At 32.5% G+C, this 22,777-nt stretch overlaps 1 protein-coding gene across 7 annotated transcripts in view; it reads right to left on the reverse strand.

The window, feature by feature from the left end:
- Window positions 1-276: 276 nt before the first annotated feature.
- LOC106472260 (aquaporin-11-like) overlaps window positions 277-22,777 on the reverse strand; it is a 26,625-nt gene continuing 4,124 nt past the window's right edge. For 3 of the 7 annotated variants that reach the window (XM_022400858.1, XM_022400856.1, XM_022400859.1), the window contains exons 3-8: window positions 16,093-16,200; window positions 4,983-5,166; window positions 3,945-4,146; window positions 2,780-2,864; window positions 1,923-2,061; window positions 277-1,769 (exon numbers count right to left, since the gene is read on the reverse strand). In XM_022400858.1, coding sequence (XP_022256566.1) covers window positions 1,588-1,769; window positions 1,923-2,061; window positions 2,780-2,864; window positions 3,945-4,146; window positions 4,983-5,154 — 780 coding nt within the window. In that variant the 5' untranslated portion in view covers window positions 5,155-5,166; window positions 16,093-16,200 and the 3' untranslated portion in view covers window positions 277-1,587. Of the gene's footprint in view, window positions 1,770-1,922; window positions 2,062-2,779; window positions 2,865-3,944; window positions 4,147-4,982; window positions 5,167-10,006; window positions 10,383-16,092; window positions 16,262-22,777 lie in introns of those variants that run through there. The other 4 variants (XM_022400860.1, XM_022400857.1, XM_013932886.2 and 1 more) reach the window with 3 other exon arrangements.

Below are 22,777 nucleotides of genomic sequence, written 5' to 3' on the forward strand. Positions count from 1 at the left end.
CCATCTTTGTATGTATGTCTGTTGATTGATCGAAGAATACTTTTTTGTTTAATTCTTTACTGTTTCTATTGAATTTTTTTTTCAATAACTGATTATTACATGTTGGTCCAGTTAAAGTTTTATTCTTTTTATTGACATTTAATAATACCTTTTACACTTAAATAGCACATTGTACGTTTTTTTTTTTCTACTCAGTATCTAGAAATAACAACACACAGAGCATACACATCCATAAACTTCTTTTAATTGAATTCACCACTACAAATGAAAAAATTCATCTAAATACAATGGAAAAGCTGCACAGGAAAGTATGTCCTTAAAACTAAACTGAATTTTATTTTAGACAAAAACAGAATTAAGTTCACATTATATTCTTAAAGACATAGAATCAATATATTTCTTTGAAGTAAATATTTGCTGTAAAAGTTAGCAGATTTATTACTTAGAATTAATACATGACGTTTACCAAATTCACTTTTAAGGTTCCTTTACATTCCTAGTGTTTATCAGGACTGTCTAGACTAGACACCAACCCCCATATTGGTTAGTTTACTTTTCTTTTTGCCAATATATTATAGCACTGGGTTCATATATATAGATTTGAAACGCAAGAATATGTTATTATTCCACTTTGCTGCTATTTTATTAAAGATGAAACTTTTTTCGTATTTTGTAAAGTTCTTTAGTGAGTCAGCAGTAAGTTTCTGGACTAACAATTCTAAAATCTAGGGTTCGATTCCCCGCTGTAGACGGAACGCAGATAACCCATGATTCTCAAGGGAACTTAACAATCTAAAAAAACGTATTAAATGTCTATTGTTTAAAGATAATTTATTATCTCATCAAAAAGATGTAATACAAAATTTAATTTTTTTTACACAGTTCAAAACTCTACGTTTTTGTAACTTACATTAACGCTTATAGAGGGCAGCACTACAAGTACAAAATATCGCAAATGTGCTTTAAATGTTTTAGACTATATGCAGGTGAAATCAGTAACCTTGATTGTTGAAAATTAAAATTTACTAATGAATATCTTATTTTTGTCTTATCATTTAGAGTTAATAAGTGTGACATGACTAACATCTGTATACTTCAACGCTATATATATTTGACCTGTCGTGTATTCTTTGCATTCTAATTGTTATTGAATATTTTAGCAGTAGTTTTAGCAGTTAATATACACCATTCATGGCTTTTGAATCTATACGATATTTTTACATTTTGATAACCATGTATATATATATATTTGTGTGTGTGTATAAAATACCTAAGTACATATATTTCGTAATTCATGAAATTTCTAAGGCATTATATTTTAATATACTACAGATAGAACTATAATAGCATAAAAATTGAGAAACAGTATAATTTCTTAAAAGAAAACGCTGTCGTACAATGGTCATAAAAAACATCAACAAAACAGTATGATATTTTTTTTTATGCTCATAATAAATTAGACAATTTCATTAAGTTAACTAACTAGGTAAAGAAGAAAGGCTCTCCTGGAACTTCATACTGTTATGGTAGCGGACATGTTTTAAATATAATGGGTTACTAAAAGTGTAGATTTATTAAGGATGACTCTTAAGCTCCTTTCTCTTTCGTAGTGCCCTCTAGTGCTTGATGAAGTACCCTGGCAATCAATCCACCAATAAGAGCTCCGATCCAATAAACGATAAAATGCTCTATAATCGTGTTACCATGGCAACCAAGTGTCAAAGCAGATGCTAAGATAGGATTGAAGAATCCTCCCGTTGTGTTTAGTGCTGGAATAATAATAATAATAAGTATATATATATATATATATATATAAATTGCCATTTTTTCTTTTAGTATTTTTACTTTAAACTGCTTTTCACTACATATAAATAAGTATAAGGATAAATATTAATGTAAAAATATATTTAGATTTTTCCAACCTGCTAACACTAGAACTACAGTGGTGATGGAATTAGCAATTGCTGCAGTTCTTGCATCCCACTTTCCAGACTGAAGCGCCACCAGTCGACTAATGAAAGTAATAAAGCCTTCAATCAGAGCTCCCCATAATATCGTTACCTGAAATAATATAAAAAGATACACATATAAACATATTAAAAATTGTACTAAATATAGACTGAAGATACCTATCTGTAGTTTAACAGTGCAAGCTGGAAATTTGACTAAGGTGTGTAATACCCATTCAATCTAGTTTTTAGAAGTTTGTTTTAGCATATTGCAAATATGACTTCTAAAATACCAGGACCTTTCATATTTTTTTGTTTTTATAATCTTTAAAATGTGTATGAATGCGAAAAGAAGTTTTATTATCATATGTTCAGTATGAATTAATTTATTACGTTAAAAAAAGAATTACGCCTACGACATATTTAATTATGTCATTCTCACAGTGCCAACATTTCGAAAAATAAGAAAAAGTATTAATTTTTTATGCCATCTTGTATAATCATTAATTACTACAGTGTTATTCTAATTAATTTCGAATACAAAACTTTATAAAAGAAGTACTATAGTGACTATCAAATAATTTGAAGAACAAAATTTAATTTGACATTTGGAAATGATCATGTTTAACCAAAGTACATTTTTAGGGGGATCTTTGAAGAGCTTTTCGGATTAAAAAGTTTGAAATTAAGTTAATTCTAGTCATAGTTTTCTTGCTATTTCGTGCCTTTCACTTAATCATATACAGTTCTAGAAGACTAGTCGTATTAAATGCATCAAAGCAAATATCGACTTGAAATTATATTTAAAAAAATACAGTACTGGAATTTACCTGGAGTCCAGCTTCACATTGTTGAGCTGTGTGAAGTGCTCGGTGTTCGGTTACTAAGTGAAAAGACCAGATCGATTTTATGTACCTGGTAAAGAAAATAAGAAATTGAAGTCAATATTGCTTGACTGTAAATATATATAAAGTGTATTTTAAAGTTCCTGCAAACAGTTGGTATATATAGCGAACACACCAATTATAGAAGTACGTTCCATTCATACGTTGGCCCGGCATCGCCAGGTGGTTAAAGCGCTTGACTCCCAATTTGTGGGTCGCGGGTTCAAATCCCCGTCCCATCAAATATGCTCGCCCTTTCAGCCGCGGGGGCGTTATAATGTGACAGTTAATCCCACTATTCGTTGTTAAAAGAGTAGCCCAAGAGTTAGCTGCCTTCCCTCTAGTCTTTCATTGTTAAATTAGGGACGGCTAGCGCAGATAACCCTCGTGTAGCTTTGCGCGAAATTCAAACCGTTTCAAAACGGTTTTCATTTGATAATTCACCAAAATTTTAAATACAAAATTAGTTTTGGAACTAATTTCAGAAATGAAATAATGTCTATATGAGTATTAAAAAAAAACAAAAAAACTTCACTCCAAGCCTCTTACAGATTAGAAGCTCATTATTATCAGATATCTATGATCTTCCCGCGTATTCAACAAGTTAATAATTCATTAATTCTATTATACTTAAACTTACAAGACTCTCAACTCTATACGAAAACTTTTTACGGTTAATAAAACACAAGGCGACTACATGCTTATGAATTTGCTTCATGGTAAACAAAATTATTATTTTTATTTATATATATATATATATATATATTTGCTTATAAAGCAAGATCGATTATTAATCATTGAATTTAAAAGCTATTTCTTTATGTTACGTTAGTTATCCATAGGTAAAAATCTTAAATACTTTCTTGTGTTTTTATATTTATAGGTCATATTTTGTGTGCGAGTATGTAATTTGGATTTTTCGTACGAAAAAAAAATTATTCATCTTTCGCATTTTCCTAAGTTCACATTTTTGGATTAATTGCTCTGTTCTTTCGCGGGTATAATTAGGAAATCAGATTAATGACCAACTTAGTTAGAAAATCAAAGAAACTTCTCTCAAAATGATTTGTTATTATAATTATTAATATGTGGTTAGAATAAAAGCAATTACCATGTTGTGATAATTCCTCCGATCACTTGACCAAGCAGTTTCTTTGATATGTCACCAGATGGCGATGGTATTCTAAGTACGTAATCTTCAATAGGACCACAGGGACAAGCTTCAGTGTCTTCGAAAACTTGACACCACCAAAAACATACTAAGCCTAGAGCTAGTCCCAGTGCGATAGAACCGTGGCGCTCGTAAACTACACCTGAAAATATTTTTTTTAAATATTTAAAATAGCAAGCGAGAAACGAGGGATTACCCAAGAATGAAATGATACATGATTGTTTTCGTTACCCATTATAATGTTTTTGAATGTTTTCTTTCCTTGCTGTAAATGCACATTTTTATATTATTTAGACACACGAGTTCTTTTTGAAAAAGCATGCGGCCCCTAGTGGCACAGCGGTATGTGTGTACACTTACAACGCTAGAAACCGAGTTTCGATATCCGTGGTGGGCAGAGCACAGATAACCCATTGTGTAGTTTTGTGCTTAATTACAAATAAACAAAAATATGCTGTAGTAATTTGGAAATATAATTATAAACCTTTTTTTAATTGTTTAAGGTATTCCGAGTATTTTTCTTTTGCATTTTAATACAAAAAATGTAATTATAATACTTTGTCTTCAACATATCACCAATATAAAATCATTTCAATTAAAAAACAAAAGGTAATTCTTCTTTACAATATGTTTAAATTTGGGTAAGGACGAATACATATAAATGCTGAAATAAACTGCAATTATATGTTATCCAATAAAATAAAATAAGTCAAGCGAATAATTCTATGAGATTTGAAAAATTCTTATGCTTTTACAAATGACTTTTTACTTGTAAGTAAACTTTTCACATATTTGTTTTAGTAATTAAAGTAAAATAAACACACAAAAAACAACAACCCTATTTTGAAATGTTTAAATAGACACTCTGAATAAATAATTTATTCATAATTTTTGTCCAATACGAATTAATTTATTTCTGCTTTTCTTTATTCAGGTTTTGATGACAACGAGTTGAATGATATAGAACTTATTTCTTACCCAACTCTGCACAATCACTGCAAAGCTCTAAAGTGGATATGAGTTCTGCCACTAGAGGACGAAAACTATGAGGTATAACGGCAAATGTCATACCCCGCATAATTTTGAAAAAAATGATGTTAAACACCAATACGGTGTATGGAATAAAGGCCTCCGGTACAGGAACAGACATCGTTTGTCTGGTCTGAAAATAAAAAGGTGAGTTCAAAAACACAGAATATAAGTTCATATTTTTTATAGCAATTGCGAGTATTATAACAGAATAACGCAGATACATATTTCATAATTTCCTCTACTGATTACCATAACATTTTTAGTGTTAAAATATGTTATTCAATGGATAAATCGCTCATAATCTTTAATAAACTGTCTGTTACTTATCACACAAGGGAGGAATCCTGAAATATACTCACATATGCATATTTTCACAATCGGGTATTGGACGGTCAGAGTTTCAGTTTTCTTTTCTTTTTGTGAACAAGGACAATTCATGTCCGTTCCACATCAATTCGAGTTCTGGCAAATCGTGTATATTTAATTGTTAGAGCTTTCTTTTATTTTGTGAGCAGAAGAGATAGATAGGCAATGTGTTGTGACACAAAACATGACCTAACCTGAAAAACACTATTCAGTATGTATAATATTTCTTCGGTGACAGTATCTTTCAAATCATGTTACTGGTTCAAATTCCACAAATATATTTATGTTTATTTTATGACTGGTGTTTCATTTGAAGCAAAGTTTTATCGGAAGTGAAGAAAAGAAGGCATGTAAAGTACATTTTTTGTTAGCCCCATTACACAAATGAAACAGTAGCCTTAACCTGCTCACGTGTGTGTCACACCTGTATAACTATGACGTTATTGCAACATATTAACTAGAACCCTGTAGAATCGGAAACATAAAACATGTATTAAATAGCCGGCATAAATAGTGTCCTGCATTAACATACGGTCCCATAAATAGTGACATATATCGGCATATATTATCATGAACATTAATATATATGTGCAATAACAGCGCCCTACACTAATATATAGTGCCATAAACAATATCCGCAAAATATACCCGTTTATTGCTATACTATTACAAAAGGTCTACTTTTTATTGACACTATGTTTGACAAAATATTTCAAAAAATTTCACTGCCTACGTAAAACACACACTTCAGTATTATCCAATGTTATTAAATCCTGCTTGATAATTGTAAAATATGTTTATGTCATTCGTCTATTACCCGTACTTTGGTTTTTATGAATTTCCCGTTAATCATATATTTACTGTTATGAGTTAGGTGTAAGGAACATCAGTTGGAGTTGAGAGAGGTGAGAAAGTGGCCGGCTTTTGGTCAGTCTCTAAGATATAAAGGATTACAAGAGACTAAGTCATTAAAAAATGATTGGAGTGAGCGCCTATCTTTCTTGTTCAACCGGTGTGGAGATTACGGATCTCTGTAATTATGAACATTTATAATCTGATATAGGGAAAATAGGTGTGCATGGTTTAAAAGAAAGGGACCTGTTCAGTGTGGGTTTAAAAAAGGAATATAAAATGCACGAGTCCAACGAAAAAAAGAAGAAAAAGAAGACTAAAAGATATGATAGAGAACGAATAAACTGAGAGAGGTGAAGGAAGAAAGTAATATGTTGCCAGTGAGAAAAAAATATATTTATAAACATATATGTTATTGATTATAGTAATAAGCAGAAATGTGTTAGATGTACATTGGTATGAGTCAATTTCTGATAGAAATAAGTACAATTTAAATAAAGTTGATGGACATAAGAAGGAAAAGCGAAGAGCGAGGACAGCACAACCATCACAAAATTGGAGTTAAAGCGATCATAACATTTACATACGTTGATTTACACTACTCTTTCTTTACCCATACCATTTTATTTTGGTTTTATGACTCATCTATTATACAAGTCTTCTTATTTCATGACTTATTCGCAACTCACACCTGTTAACTAACTAATCTATTGACCATATTTTAGCAATGAGCTGACATGGATCTTCTGTTTCCTATAACTAATTATTTATACTTCTCAATGTTATTTAATTTACTCATATTACTTTTCATTCACTCATTGATATTTCATTTACTAATAAGACTTCTTGAGTACTTTATAAAACATGATTACTCGATGCTTATAAGTTATCACTTGCTTGTTTGTTTTTAGAGCAAAACCATATTGGGTTATCTGCTGTGTTTACCACGTTGTAACTCTGTAGATTTTATCATTGTCCCATCGGGGGGGGGGGGGGGAACTGACTACTTGCCTACCATTGTTTATTCAAATCTTTTGATACCAACTTAAGCCTAATTATCTTACACCTTATTAAGTAGCATGCCTAGTAATTTCGTTTAATAAACTCCTCCATTACCTGAATTATTTGTATAATTTTTCAGCTCTCATTGTTATCTAATTTGTTTATATGCTCTTTTTCATTTCCTACAGTCAACTAGCTTGTTTATTTGACTCTACAGTTTCCAAGCTGATCCAGGTTATTTCTATATTTTTCTTTTACTCTAAGTTATTTCAATGTATTTACGTAACTTTTTCATTCCGAAATTTGGTCATATGTCTTTTCAGCTCTCATATCTATTTAGAATGTTTGTATTATTTTTCAATAATTTCGAATACCTGTAATTATCTAGTATATTTATACTACTCCCAGTTCATGTAATTATCTAGGTTGTTTATACAATTTTCAGTTTCTGTAACTATCTACTGTGTTTTATTACTTTTCAGTTCCTGTAATTATCTAGGTTGTTTATACAATTTTCAGTTTCTGTAACTATCTACTGTGTTTTTATTACTTTTCAGTTCCTGTAATTATCTAGGTTGTTTATACAATTTTCAGTTCCTTTTAACTATCTAGTATGTTTGTATTACTTTTCAGTTCCTGTAATTATCTAGTATATTTATACTACTCCCAGTTCATGTAATTATCTAGGTTGTTTATGCAATTTTAAGTTTCTGTAACTACCTACTATGTTTTATTACTTTTCAGTTCCTCTAACTGACTTTTATTACCACTAGCTATTCCTTTGTTTATATAACTTTTCCTTACCCAGTACTATCTAGTTTACTTGCTTTTCCGCTCCTACAATTATATAGTTTGTCTAAATGATTTTCAGCTGTAATAGCTATCTAATCTATTTATTTAAGTCATCTTGAGTCGAGTCCTTTGTGTAGCTTTACGCGAAAATTCTGAAACAAACAAATATTAGTTTTCCTTTCCCACAGCTATCTAGTTTATGTAAATGATTTTTCATTTACTACAGTTATGCAATTTATTTATATGACTTTTCAGTTTCAATAGTTACCTAGTTTTTAAACGACCTTTGAGACACATTTAGTTTTTGCTTAGTTAAGTTATAGAAGATGAATTCCCAAGAAAATGAAGGCATTCTAGATCAAACCACAATGTTCTTATGGACATATCCTAGTTGAATTCTAGATCAAATCACAATGTTCTTATGGACATATCCCAGTTGGATTCTAGATCAAATCACAATGTTCTTATGGACATATCCCAGGTGGATTCTAAATCAAATCATAATATTCTTATGAACATATCCCAGATGGATTCTAGATCAAATCACAATGTTCTTATGGACATATCTCTGTTGGATTCTAGATCAAATCACAATGTTCTTATGGACATATCCCAGTTTGATTCTATATCAAATCACAATGTTCTTACGGATATATCCCAGTTGGATTCTAGATCAAATCACAATGTTCTTATGGACATATCCAAGTTGGATTTTAGATCAAATCACAATGTTCTTATGGACATATCCCAGTTGGATTCTAGATCAAATCACAATGTTCTTATGGACATATCCCAGTTGGATTCTAGATCAAATCACAATGTTCTTACGGACATATCCCAGTTGTAAATACGCGTTTTAAAAAGTGATGCGAAATTTGTTTTTCGTATTTTCCACCTATATTATACAGCTGTTACGCTAACAACTCTATTGTGAACAATAAAATATCTTCTGGTGGGTCAGCGGTAAGTTTATGGACTTACAACGCTAAAATTTATGATTCGATTCCTAACGTTGGAGATTGTGCAGACAGATCACAGTGTAGTTTTGCACTAACTAAACAACAACAATAAAAGACATGAGATTGTTATTCATTAGGTATTATTTCCTCGTTCAGTATTATTATTATTTTCCCATTATAATTATTGAATATATATATATATATATACACATATGTGTGTGTGTGTATTTCAAGAAGATAAGCTATTTTATAATAGTTAACGCCTTAATTATCTTTGTTAATATGTTAGTACATGTAGGTACTGGTCTTCAAAATGACGTGCCTTGAAACTACCTCCCAAATAAGTGACAATTAAAAAGTGGATAGTAAAAATATCATTGGTACTGTAGATTGCAAGAACTAGAAGAGGTATAACCTTTAAATCAAACTCTATTTATGTTTCACACTCAAGTATATGTTGAAATGTTTTAGAACAAAGAGAAAATAACTTGTATCTAATAAACTGAAAAACACTAACATCATTTGTTTGTTTATCGGTTGCAAAGCTACACAATAGACTGTCTACAGTCTACCCATTATGGGAAATCGAACCCTGGTTTTAGTGCTGAAAGTCCATAAACCTATCGCTGACCCACCGGAGGATTCCTTTTGGAGAACATTCTGAGCAATGAAAATGAGTTACATCGGGAGTTTTTGACTCCCAATCAAAGTAGTATATGTGATTAATATTATATGCAGCGGTTGCAGAGTAATAATTGAGTTCCTTGTGGACAAAATATTTCATTAAGTTAAGCAATGTAACTTAAATATCTTTCACCTGTTCACCCGCTCATGAAAAATCCTAAGGATTGGAATGAGCATTTAATTCTGAGGTTTTTATTTAATTCAAGTCAGATTCTTCACCCGTTTGAATTGAATATATAATAGCTAGTTTTTTCAAATGTTCGTTTGATTCAATAATCATTTACTTCTTTAAAAATTAAGTCTTTCTTCACTTACCTAGCTGTATGGGTGCTTATTATTAAGTGCATTGACGTGGCGATCCACGAATCGCGGTAAACTGAGTTTTTACGTCGTTATATACAACTTTTTCGACAGACCAAATAAAGTTTTAATACATAACGCCTGTTTATTCTTGTTTTAGAAGTTCTTTTTTACCAGTTTACCAACTTTTCGTAGTTGTCGGGGTATAGAGTGATCCGTTGAACGGGAGACCTAAATGAACCACTTTGGCTGAAGCCAGCACTTCATCAAGATAACTCATTCCCTGCAGTTGCAAGAAAGGTTGCAGTGGTCGCTGTAACTGCAAGAAAGCAGCATTAAAGTACACTGCATTGTGTTAACCTTGTGGCGGGCAAGATTGTGACCTATGAATTGTGCGGCATCATAGCAAATGACTGTTAATGTTTATGTTAATTTACAATTTCATATCTTGCTGACTCAGCACTTTTTACCGAAGTTTTGGATATATACTGTTTGTTGTTTTTATCGTAAATAAAAGATGATCATGTTTTTAAATGATATATTTGTGTATTGTAACATTAAACTGCATTTAGCTGTAATATAATGTCGATTTTTCAATGTCATCAAAATGTTTGGCAGCCATTTTTTTAAATGGCCGCCAAAGATAACATAAGCCTTTTTCGCGATGGCTCCATTTCTAAAAATATTTTATGGGCCAGAGACTACAACTACGCCATATTTCATGCTTATACGTAAAAACCCACAATTCTTACACATATTAAGAAAAATGTGCTCGTAAAATTTTAGGTTTCAAGTGAGGAGATGCAGGTGTTTATTTTATTAGAATTTTCACACGCCAGCAATAATGGAGTGAATATTACGTTAAAACAAGTTTAGAAGACTGAGTGTAAATATAACAAGTAGGATACGAATATACGTGACATAGTAGTGTCGAAAACAACTGTTTAACTTAACTATCAGAGATATATAATGACGAAGTAATACTAAGAAAATCATTGGAAGACATGTTGGATAATAAATAAGTAATTAAAAAGTTAGCACGTCTAACAATGTGAAGTAAAGTATTCTAATCATAGTTTGGTTAACACAGTTATATATTTCTTTTGTTGTTTCTCACTTGACTGTGTTTCATATTATGTAGGGTGTTGTGAAACCCCACTGTTAGAATAATCTGAAGTTCTTAAAACATAGCATCCCACTTCGCCACACCCAAGTGTGTTGAGAATATCTATAGTTTCGAGGAAGTGTACATGTAAACAAACCCCCTAAGTTATAACGAAAATAGACATTACTCTGTACGTATCTATAGAGTTTTTACAACTGCTCTTTTCCTACGAGATATTTTTTTACTGTGCCATTAATACACAGAAGTAATTGTTTCGAGAATGTTTCCTCAACATAGGTTCCACCTTGAATTTGCGAAGTTGCTACGTCATGTAAAGCTTGATAATAAATAAGTCTTATAGTTTACGGAGGTTTCTACACGTGCATCGCTATGTAGAAATAGGACATTTACAGCATTAGAGCCCGAAGCAGTTTGTGTGCTTGACTTTATGTTAGTGCAACATGAAAAAACAAAGGCACACATGTTAAACAAGAATCAACTAAAGAACTGATTCTTCACCACAGGAACACACGTTAAACAAGAATCAACTAAAGAACTGATTCTTCACCACAGGAACACACGTTAAACTCGTATTCCTGTGGTGAATAAACAATTCTTTACTTGATATTTGTTTAACGTGTGTTTCTTTACTTGATGTTTGTTTAACGTGTGTTCCTATGGTGTAGAATCAGTTCTTTACTTGATAATTGTTTAACGTGTGTTCCTGTTATGAAAAAACAGTTCTTTACTTGATGTTTGTTTAACGTGTGTTCCTATGGTGAAGAATCAGTTCTTTACTTGATAATTGTTTAACGTGTGTTCCTGTGGTGAAGAATCAGTTCTTTAGTTGATTTTTGTTTAACGTGTGTTCCTGTGGTGAAGAATCAGTTCTTTACTTGATAATTGTTAAACAATTATCAAGTAAAGAACTGATTCTTCACCATAGGAACACACGTTAAACAAACATCAAGTAAAGAAACACACGTTAAACAAATATCAAGTAAAGAATTGTTTATTCACCACAGGAACACGCGTTAAACAATTATCAAGTAAAGAACTGATTCTTCACCACAGGAACACACGTTAAACAAACATCAAGTAAAGAACTGTTTATTCACCACAGGAACACAAGTTAAACAATTATCAAGTAAAGAAATGATTCTTCACCATAGGAACACATGTTAAACAAACATCAAGTAAAGAACTGTTTATTCACCACAGGAACACACGTTAAAGAAACATCAAGCAAATAACTGATTCGTCACCTCAGGAACACACATTAAACAAATATCAAATAAAGAACTGTTGCTTCACCACAGGAACACACATTGAACAAATATGAAGTGTAGAACTGTTGCTTCATCACAGGAACACACGTTAAACAAATATGAAATAAAGAACTGTTTATCCACCATAGGAACACATGTTAAACAAATATGAAGTATAGAACTGTTGCTTCACCACAGGAATACACGTTAAACAAATATGAAGTATAGAACTGTTGCTTCACCACAGGAACACACGTTAAACAAATATGAAGTATAGAACTGTTGCTTCACCACAGGAATACACGTTAAACAAATATGAAGTATAGAACTGTTGCTTCACCACAGGAACACACGTTAAACAAATATCAACCAAAGAACTGTTTATCCACCATAGGAACACGTGTTAAACAAATATGAAGTATAGAACTGTTTATCCACCACAGGATCACACATTAAACAAATATCAACTAAAGAACTTATTCCTTTTTCTTTTCTCTTTTTGTTCGTTGAGTGGCAAGTTACTTCTTTACACACTTTAAACGGTGCGATATTTTACACGTCGATGTTAAAGTAACTGTAGGAAATGACAAAGATCTAGAGGAAATTTTGATTTTACAATGGGAAATTTAGTCTTACCAAAATGTGCATAATAACAAAATAACAAGACCAGATGATCGGAATGAATGAAGCCTGTATTGCTCTGAGAACTAAAAAAAAACAAACATTAATACTGAGAGTTTAAGATGAAGGCTTTTTAAGAGTTAACACATATTACACCAATTAAAAAAATAGTATCCACACAAAAATAACCTTACATTCAGGATGGAAGTTTAATATGTATATATTTACATAGTGTGTTATTGTGAGCATGTCAATATGAATAATTCATTCTGATGCATAAATACTTCTACAAATATTTTCTTTTGTCGTAATTTATTTACTATCAACAAAGGAAAATAGAAATAGATGGTGTATCAGAACTGCGGATAAACGAAGATATTACACGTAACACAACATGAAACTGACAAATCGCGTACAGAACAAGTAAAAATTGAACCATTGTGCATATTTCCTATAGCAACTGGCTTACTAGAATCTAGAACAAGGTAGGTTTAAATGTCACGTTCGTGCTTCTACACTTCGCTGAGAGAGCCCTAGCGGACAAAATATTGTTGGATACATTTTCCTTATGGTCTGGTTATTTTTAAAACACACGGTGAGTTTCTCTCCTTTTTTTCCCCCTGTTTTTCTATTTTCCTCAAGAGAACAACTTACTAAACTTTTCAGCTTTTACGAATACGTCACACAAGTAACACAAGTACTCACTTGCTCTAAACTAGCTAATATATACGAACAAATAATTTTGTTATATGATTTACTTTTCTGCTTCTATCACATGAATACACTGTATCATTATCTCTCTTTGATTTGAGATTCTGCTTTCGAAAAAAATTGTTAACCCTTTTTTGTTAAAGTTTTTCCAACTGGTTAATTAGTTTACCTAAAGCAATATTAATTTTATTTAGGGTAAAAAGACATAACTTATTGTGTTAGATACTTATAATAATAGTAAAAAAATATTTAGCAAGTTTAAGCTATTTTTAATAATAAAACTAATTATTTGCTATTTGTTTTGTGAAAATACGAGCTCTTCTGTAGGTGAATTCAAAAATTAAAGTAAAACGACTTTACATACTTTTGAAAAAAAAGTTCTCAAACTAAAAAGTAACACTTTTTTTACGAGCGTATGTAGAATGTATTCTATACTAAATGTGTATTTTCTTATATTTCGTTCAGAGTGCGCACTTCCGTAGCTAAAAATAAAGTCAATATTTAAAAAAAATTAAAACCAGGTGAAAAGATATAGACTTATTTTTATTGGGAACACTTTAAAAACAACTCCTCAACTTACTACGAAATATCGTTAAACATTCAGTTGTGGGATGGTTATAAAAGTTACATTCAATCCCATTTTCGACAAAGGATAGCCGTGTAGGCGGATGGTGCTGTTGACTAATTGCCCTTCCTTTGATTAGCAGTTCCAAGTTAGATACGGTCATACTTGAACCTTCGGGTCCCTGAACTGCTGTGCGGAATAAGGTGCTGCTCTGCTTGGAAGTACCTAATATAATTTGACATACTACTTTTCTAGGTCAAGTTGCAGTTACTGACATGTAACCATTGCATCACCACGATGCAGTTAAATATTTGCCTGAGTAACAAATTTTCATCAAGGCTAAATACTTAAAAATAATTTCCGTTTTCGTCAAATCTATTTGGGATTCAATACTATAATTAGTGTGTTTCTCGTCTAACTTGATCCGAGTTGTATCCTACATTCGTCTTCTTCTTCTGCCCATTTACACTAATATTGACCCCCCTCCTTCCCCCAGTGGCTGACTCAGCAGTAAATATGCAGGCTTATGACGCTAAAAATCGGGGTTCGATAACTGTGGCTGGCAGAGCACAGATAGCACATTGTGTAGTTTTGCGCTTAACAACAACCAAACTACTACTATATCATTCTTTTTGTTGCTAAGTGTTTATTCAATCTAATGCATTGTTCTTCATATAAGACACGGCTTAGTTTCTCATCTCATTTTCTGATTTTTTCTTCCAACTTTTATTTACTTGACTTTTTGAATTTGTTCTTGGCTTCATTATGTCATTCGGTTTTCTTTTGCTAATCTTTGACTCATTCTGTTCGTTGCAGTATTGTTACACGTCTAGTAACAGAGTATTGTTGCAAGCCTCTATAATTGTTCTCAAGCCTATTGCTACAGCGTTGCTGCTCTTCATCAACGAAACACGGAAATAACAGCAGTACGCGAATTCTGGTTAAGAAGTTAGCACAGAGGATCACCTATAAAAGTTGTAATGTTTTCAAACGAGACCCAAAATTCGAGTGCTTTCGAATAGTTGACTATTCTTCTTCGGGAGAATAAAGGGTGCGAATGTCAGGTTATACAATATAGCACAATTGCCTTTATAATATGCATAAAATAAAACATAATATATTTAATAAAAACCATAGCTTTCTGACATCATTACTGAAATACGAAAGAAGGTATCTTAATTCATAGATCTCACACGGGATATCCTACCAGCACAATATAACATTTTACTTTACTAATAAACCATTTATAACATATCTTAAACGTATATATTTCAGTCAAACTTGGTGCACAAAAAAATAGAAGATATTACAATATAACTAGCATATTTCATTAAGCAAACAAGCATGATTATGCCCCCCCTCTCCAGTGGCTCAGCGGTACATCTAATGGCTTATAACGATGCCCCCCCTCTCCAGTGGCTCAGCGGTACATCTAATGGCTTATAACGCTAAAAATCGGATTTCGATACCCGTCGTGGGCACAGCACTGATGACCAATTATATAACTTTGTGCTTTAGAGTAAAAACAAACACTAAAATAAATAAAATAAAGCACAACTCTACTACTTTATCTACAAAATAATCGCTAAGTTTCGTCTCATGTTGTTTCTATAATAATGATCATTACTCTCCATGGAGGAACAATGCTACCATGAATCAAATAAGATGCTAGCAAATGCTTATTCTTTTGGAAGTGCACAACAACAGCAACGCAGTCAAGATCAAATCCAGCAAAATTCATGCAGGTAGTCTAAAGTAAATTATTTTGTCTTACATAACAAGTAGAATGGGCTTACATACGATATTTCTATGATCACCTAGTGTATCTTACCTGATCTGTAGTGAACGTAAATTGATAATTACAATACCATCGACAAGGTAAGTCAGTACAAATTCATGTCCACTGTATCTTGTCGTCTTCTAAACTTATCAGGTCCTACTGAAAATTAGAATAAATTAATTCTATAAAACTTATCAGTACATTTGAACAGGGTAAAAATTCGCACAAATTTTAGGCTGCAGACTGTATAAAATTTACAATGGCAAGTTGCTATAGAAACCAGCGTACACCGCTTGTTCTGTCCTAGTGCAGCGGTAATGTAGAAGAATTGGGCGGGGCTCCTATTTTTGGGTCAGATATGCAATCACTAGATATTTCTGGCTTCAGGTTTGTGCTCTAGTGTGTAGTGTAGCTAGGTCGCCCTGGAAAGTCAAACGCGTTTTTGAATGATTGTACTGTTTTTTTTTGTTCTAGTTTTAAGTGTTAATTTCTAAATAACAAAAAAAAATGCGGAAACAATTGGCATGATTCGCCAGATTTATCTGTTTTTTTCTGAGCAAAGCCACGTTGGACTATCTCCCGTATCACCGTGGGGAATCGAACCCCGGATTTTAGCGTTGTAACTCCGTAAAATTACCGCTGACCCACTGGGGTACGATTCGTATATCGGTTTTATTACTTTTGTTCTATTTCTAGCGATTGGCGACGACTACTCGATCAATGTACACCTTGAAATTGTACTAACTCAGTAGAAGTATGCCGGTTTTGAACGTTTTTATAGCTAAATCAAGGGGTAACGTTATTAAAATCCTCACTTTTGTTTTGTTGGTGCTAAAGAAAATACGCGCTGTACTGGATTAACTAGCAGTAAGAGCTAATACTTTTCTACTGGTTAAAATTAGAATAATCTGGAACTAGATGGCACTCATTCAAAGTTCAGATCACGCCTCCTAACCTTGATCTAGGTTAAAACGTTAATTGTTTTTAGGGTATGCGAGAAAACACAGTATAGTATGTTGCGATCCCTTTTTTTTATTCAGTATCCAGTATACGTTAATAAAACGTATTACTGTTTACGGTTTACTTTATAGCGAAACGTTTTGTTATTCCTAGAAAATCTTGAAGGGCAATTTATTGTAACACCCCTTTTGCAATTATACCGAGGGCGTAACAAAAACGACTAAAATGCAAAAAAAAACATTGTCAACTTAAGCAATAATTTATGCTAAAATGATCATTGACTTTAACTTATGATCTTTTTCAAATCAAATTTTGATCTTTTTTTATATATATTTATACAGTGACACTGTATAATATAAGGTGATGGTCAATCCCAATATTCGTTGGTAAATAGAAGCAAAAAAGTTTGTGATGGGTTGTGTCGACTAACTACCTCTCCTCTAGTCTATCAGTTCAAAATTAAAGACGTCCATTTCAGATAACCGTCGAGTAGCTTTGCGCAGAATTAAACAAGCAAATCAACTTTTCTTCCAGTTCATTGTTTGTGAGTACAGGAACATATATGAGTATGAAATCACTGTGCATTTATAAGTTTATAACAAGATACTGTAGAAATTCACATCTCTTTAGCGAAATAAACTAACCAAAAATCAAGTACGTATTTCTAAGCTGTATTTCTGAGACCAAATAGCCTTTTGCTCTAAAACGCAAATCGTTGAAAATATCTCTTGTTCACAGTGTTCTACTTATGCAGTGGAGCTAAAGCCTCAGAATGTTAGGACAGATGAAATGCTCAAAATGGAAGGGTCTTTAAAAGCTTATACTATTGGTTGAATTTATTATAAGTAATGAATATTGAGGTTAAACTTATATAGTCGTAATTAATTACCCCTCACCCCCCCCAAAAAAAAACAACAAAAACAATAACAAACAGTATCGTATCTCATTGTTTTACCATAACAACCCGGAAGCTTTAGCTTTCTAAGGAATGCTGCAGATGTGAATAATGTCCTTTGTGCAATACGACAGGAAACGAGAAGTTAGGAATGTTGCAGGTGTGAATAATTTCCTTTGTGCAATACGACAGGAAACGAGAAGTTAGGAATGTTGCAGGTGTGAATAATTTCCTTTGTGCATTACGACAGGAAACGAGAAGTAAGGAATGTTGCAGGTGTGAATAATTTCCTTTGTGCAATACGACAGGAAACGAGAAGTTAGGAATGTTGCAGGTGTGAATAATTTCCTTTGTGCAATACGACAGGAAACGAGACGTAAGGAATGTTGCAGGTGCGAATAGTTTCCATTGTGTAATACGATAGGAAAGGATAAATTAGAAGTTTTGGGTGACAGGGAAGCTTTTTTGGTGGGAATAGTAACTTTAAGGGTCATTGAAACACTCTAAGCGTTGTTTGGATTTGTTCTTCATGCTGAATTGAAACACTCTCTAAGCGTTGTTTGGATTTGTTCTTCATGCTGGTGATTGCATTTGTTTTTTCACACTGTTTGAGATAAGTGATCTTGTGTGTGGTGCATGTAATTTCTTTTGTAAGTTTTAAAGTGTTTTTAATATATTTGTCGGGAAAAGAGTCAGTAGTTTTTATGAACTTGCAGGCTAGACAACGAAGTTTATTATACGGATGACAACCATTTCTAGGGGGAGTTTTAGCTCACTTCTTGCAAGAACAAGGCTATCTTTAAGATTTTTAATTTTGTGGAAGAGAAGACGGGAACTTGAGAAAAAATGTGTCCTAGGCGATCGTTCAGCGGTAGTAAATGGAATGGTTTTTCAGAATATGCGAAACGTTTCTAAGTTTAAAGTGATAAGTAATAGAAAGGGGAATTCTGTTTGATTGTTTAAGGATGTATTTTTTTGTTGAGAGTCGTTAGCTTTCTAAATCTATCAATTTATTTAAATTCTCTTTGTAGCATGGCTTGTTTTACATACTTGGTGTATTTTCTGTAATTTTTTCATCGGTGCAGATTTTCTCGATTCGGAGCGCTCGGCTGGTGCTAATATTCAGTTTCGTGTGCGTAGAGTGGTAGTTTTAAATGTGAAGATAATGTGGTGTGTCAGCGTATTTTCTATATAAGTTAACGTGTAAAAGGCCATCATTTAAAGAGAGAGTGACGTCAAGAAAATTAATTTGGGTAGAGGGAGTAATGAAGGTTAACTTGATTGTTTTGTGAAAGATTTTAGCATAAGACAAAAATCAAAGTATTTAAGTAATTTAGAACCGACTAAAAAAAATGTCATCTCTGTAGCGTTTCCAAGTATCAGGTTATACAGGGCTTTTTTTGTAAGAGTTGTCTTTCAGTATGGTCAATAACTATGTTGGCATAGTAGGAGCCCTCTTGGTACCCATTATGGTACTATTAATCTGAAAATAAGTTCGTTGTTGAGTTGAAATTATTCCAGGAGAAAAAAAGACTGGTTAGAGTCGATTTAAAAATCTTAGAAATGGTTTTGGAAGTTCTAGTCCTTCATCGTGGGAAATATTATACTGTAAAGGAAAGATACATTCATTGTACACAGAAGGCTGTTACGAGGTAAATGTCCGTTGTTATTGATTTCCTCTGTGATATTTATAACGTGAGTCGTGTCCTTTATGTAAGAAAGGAGAGCACAGGGAATACATCTTATATGGTGGTCAACAAAAGTAAAAACCTTTGTTAGAAATTATGGGTCGGCCAGGATTATTAGGCTTATGTATTTTAGGTAAGAGATAAAACCTACCCGGACAAGCCTGCTTAGATGTCAATTACTGGAAGTTTTCCTTGTTAATTTTCGGGTTTTGGAAGAGTTGTTTAACTTTTTCACAGATGGATTTAGTAAACTGAGCTATAAGGTTCTGTGCGAATTTCTTGTAGAAATGAGTGGCCTCAGTTTGGCGGTTAGCTTCAGTGATATAACGTTTTTTGTTAATAATAACAATAGCCCCAACCCTTGTCCTTTGGCTTTATCAAAATATTGATGTTAGATTTAAGATCCTTTAGGACTTATAATTATTTTTGGAGAAGATTATTGTGACATTGCTTGGAAGATTTTAAAATTTGTATCATGTTATTTTATACAACTTTAACACAAGTCTCTAAATGTTTTTTGGAGGATATTATCAAGAAAAAGGAGATTTTGCACTTATAAAAGATATCAAGTCGAACTGCTGGGACGTTGGTAAACTTTCTTTGTACTAAAAAAAAGGCTTTAAACCCTTGAATATTTCAGTAGATGTATTTCTTTTCAGTCAAAATCTTCTGAATAATACATGTACATGGTGACTGAAGATGTTTTCGAAAAGCAATAGAATTTGAATATATACTTTGAATAGATTGTTTACACAAATCTTACACTAATTTGCGATACGAGTGTAATATAGAACATGTGTTATGTGTTGTGTTACTGTTTTAACCTAAAGCTACACTCTGTCCAGCGAAGGAAATCGGGTTTTACCATACCATAACATACCACGGGTTTTAGCGTGGTATGTCAGTAAACTTACTACTGACCTGCTTTCCCGTTAGTGGCACAACGTTAAGTCTACGGACATATAATGCTAGAAACCGGGTTTCGATACTCCTGCTAAACAAACAAACAAACTTACCACTGACCCATCAAGGGACAGTTCAAACCTATTAAACTTAACGCATTGAATTCATTATCTACTCAAATTAAATCTCGTGAGTTTTTCTAACTTCTTACATCAAAATGTGAAATTAGTGTTACATGAATATATATGTAACACCAAAATAAAAATACGTTATAATTTTTGACTAGAAAACTAAAAAAGGCTCAAAAAGATTAAAAAGGCTTAAATATTGCCCATAATAATCTAAAAAATGGTTCAAATACAACCTATAAGAATGAAAAAATGGGGTTTAAATAAGGAATCTGAATACAATAACGGAAAAAAGAATACACACACATTCAAACACTGCCTTCAAGGATGCTAAAAATGAAGAACCCTGTCAAGCGTTAAAAAGTACAAAATAATGTGTTAGTAAGGTAAAAGGTGTAAGGCAGTCTTCAGTGACTACTACAAGAAAAAACAAAAACATTAGTAACGTTAATATTCAAACAAAGTATTATGGATGGCCTGCTCAAAATTGATGTATTTGTTTGTTATTAAGCACAAATCTACTCAATGGGCTGTCTACTGCGCTCACAACGCTGATTGAACCCCGGTTTTTAGTGCTATAAGTCCTCAGGCTTACCACTGAGTCACCGTGGGTCTCTTATATTTAATAAGAATATTAGTATTAGTTTTAATTCAATAAACTTTTCCAAGCATTACGCTATATATGTTTAATATAAGTTTCCCAACACTTTCACGAATAAAAAGAAAAATTTTCTGAAAGTAAAAAAATGCAGTTCTGTTAAGTATTTTTGGTACTAAGCGAATTTGTTTTGGCTTTTGTAGCTTGAAACAGTTAAATAACCCTCATAAAGGTTATAAATGTTTAGTTATTCTACTGTTACTAGTTTGAACTTCAGACTACACCGCAAAGCATTTCTAAATTAGCATAAAAGGTAATCTTAGTTTTACATGGTTCATAAATACAGTTCAAATTATTCAGTCATTATGATGCTTAGACAGAAAAATAAATAAATATAGGACTAACACTTCCTTATGTCTGACATTAAACAAGCAAGGTTTGTTTCAAAATAAAGCCAGGAATCCTCGTTTTGTTTATTGTAAAATTTGAAAAGTGTAAAAATACATGCTATATACAAATTTTGTTGACTGGGACAAAAGTAGTTTTTATTACTAAAACAGATGAAAACGTACTATTCAAAGCTAAATACATTTCATAACAAACACAATTATTGGAGGTTAACGTTGGAATACTGTGAATATTGATACAGTAATGCTCAAAAACATCTAATAATAATAAAAAGCTTCCAGTGGTTAAGCAGTAAGTCTGAGGGTTTATAATGCTAACAATCGGGTTTCGATGCCGCGTGGGCAGAGCATAGGTAGACCCACGTGTATGATAATGCCTAACAATTAACAAATAGTAATATAAAAGCGTTACCTTAAATACCCGCGTACCAGTATATATTTTAGTCTCACATACCAGGTAGAATCAATATGCTCATGTATAGTGCACAGAGAAATTCTAACAGCTGATTGGCATTTGTGTAACGAGTGGTGTATTGCTGTATTGATTAGTAACTGTACGTGCGCGTGTGAGTGAACACCATTGACGCATTTGTGTAACGAGTGGTGTGTTGTTGTGTTGATTAGTAACTGTACGTGCACGTGTAAGTGAATACCATTGACAACTAATTAACCGTATTATTTAATGAAGAAACAGAGGCTGAACTTACGATTACTTATGTAATTTGTGTATACGTGTTTTTAAACAATGCCCCGTACATAAAGCATAGAAGAATGGCCACGATTTAATGTTACTGTGAATGTATTGTAGCATAGGGCAGTAAAATAATCTTACGACCCAACTCAAAAAAAAAGCTCCCAAAATCGAAAAAGTTTTCCTGATTATATTTTGACTGATCATTCATTACTAGCAAATACCAACATAAAAACCGTGCCGTTCTTATGGTTGACAAAATGAACCAGTTATACGTGTATGATTTGAAGTCTAGAAAATTAAAACATCTGAGGTATCTATCTATGTTTAATTTCATGTTTATTCCTCTTCATTGTGTTTCTTTTTTCCTTGAAGTAATTTGATTGATGGCGTTTTCTGGATAACCATTTTCCAGACTCCTTTTCTTATGCTACAACCATACAGAACCTTAGCCTTGACCCTAAAC

The sequence above is a fragment of the Limulus polyphemus genome, unplaced genomic scaffold (assembly GCF_000517525.1).
Source record: "Limulus polyphemus unplaced genomic scaffold, Limulus_polyphemus-2.1.2 Scaffold5199, whole genome shotgun sequence".
In the NCBI taxonomy this organism is placed as follows: Eukaryota; Metazoa; Arthropoda; class Merostomata; order Xiphosura; family Limulidae; genus Limulus; species Limulus polyphemus.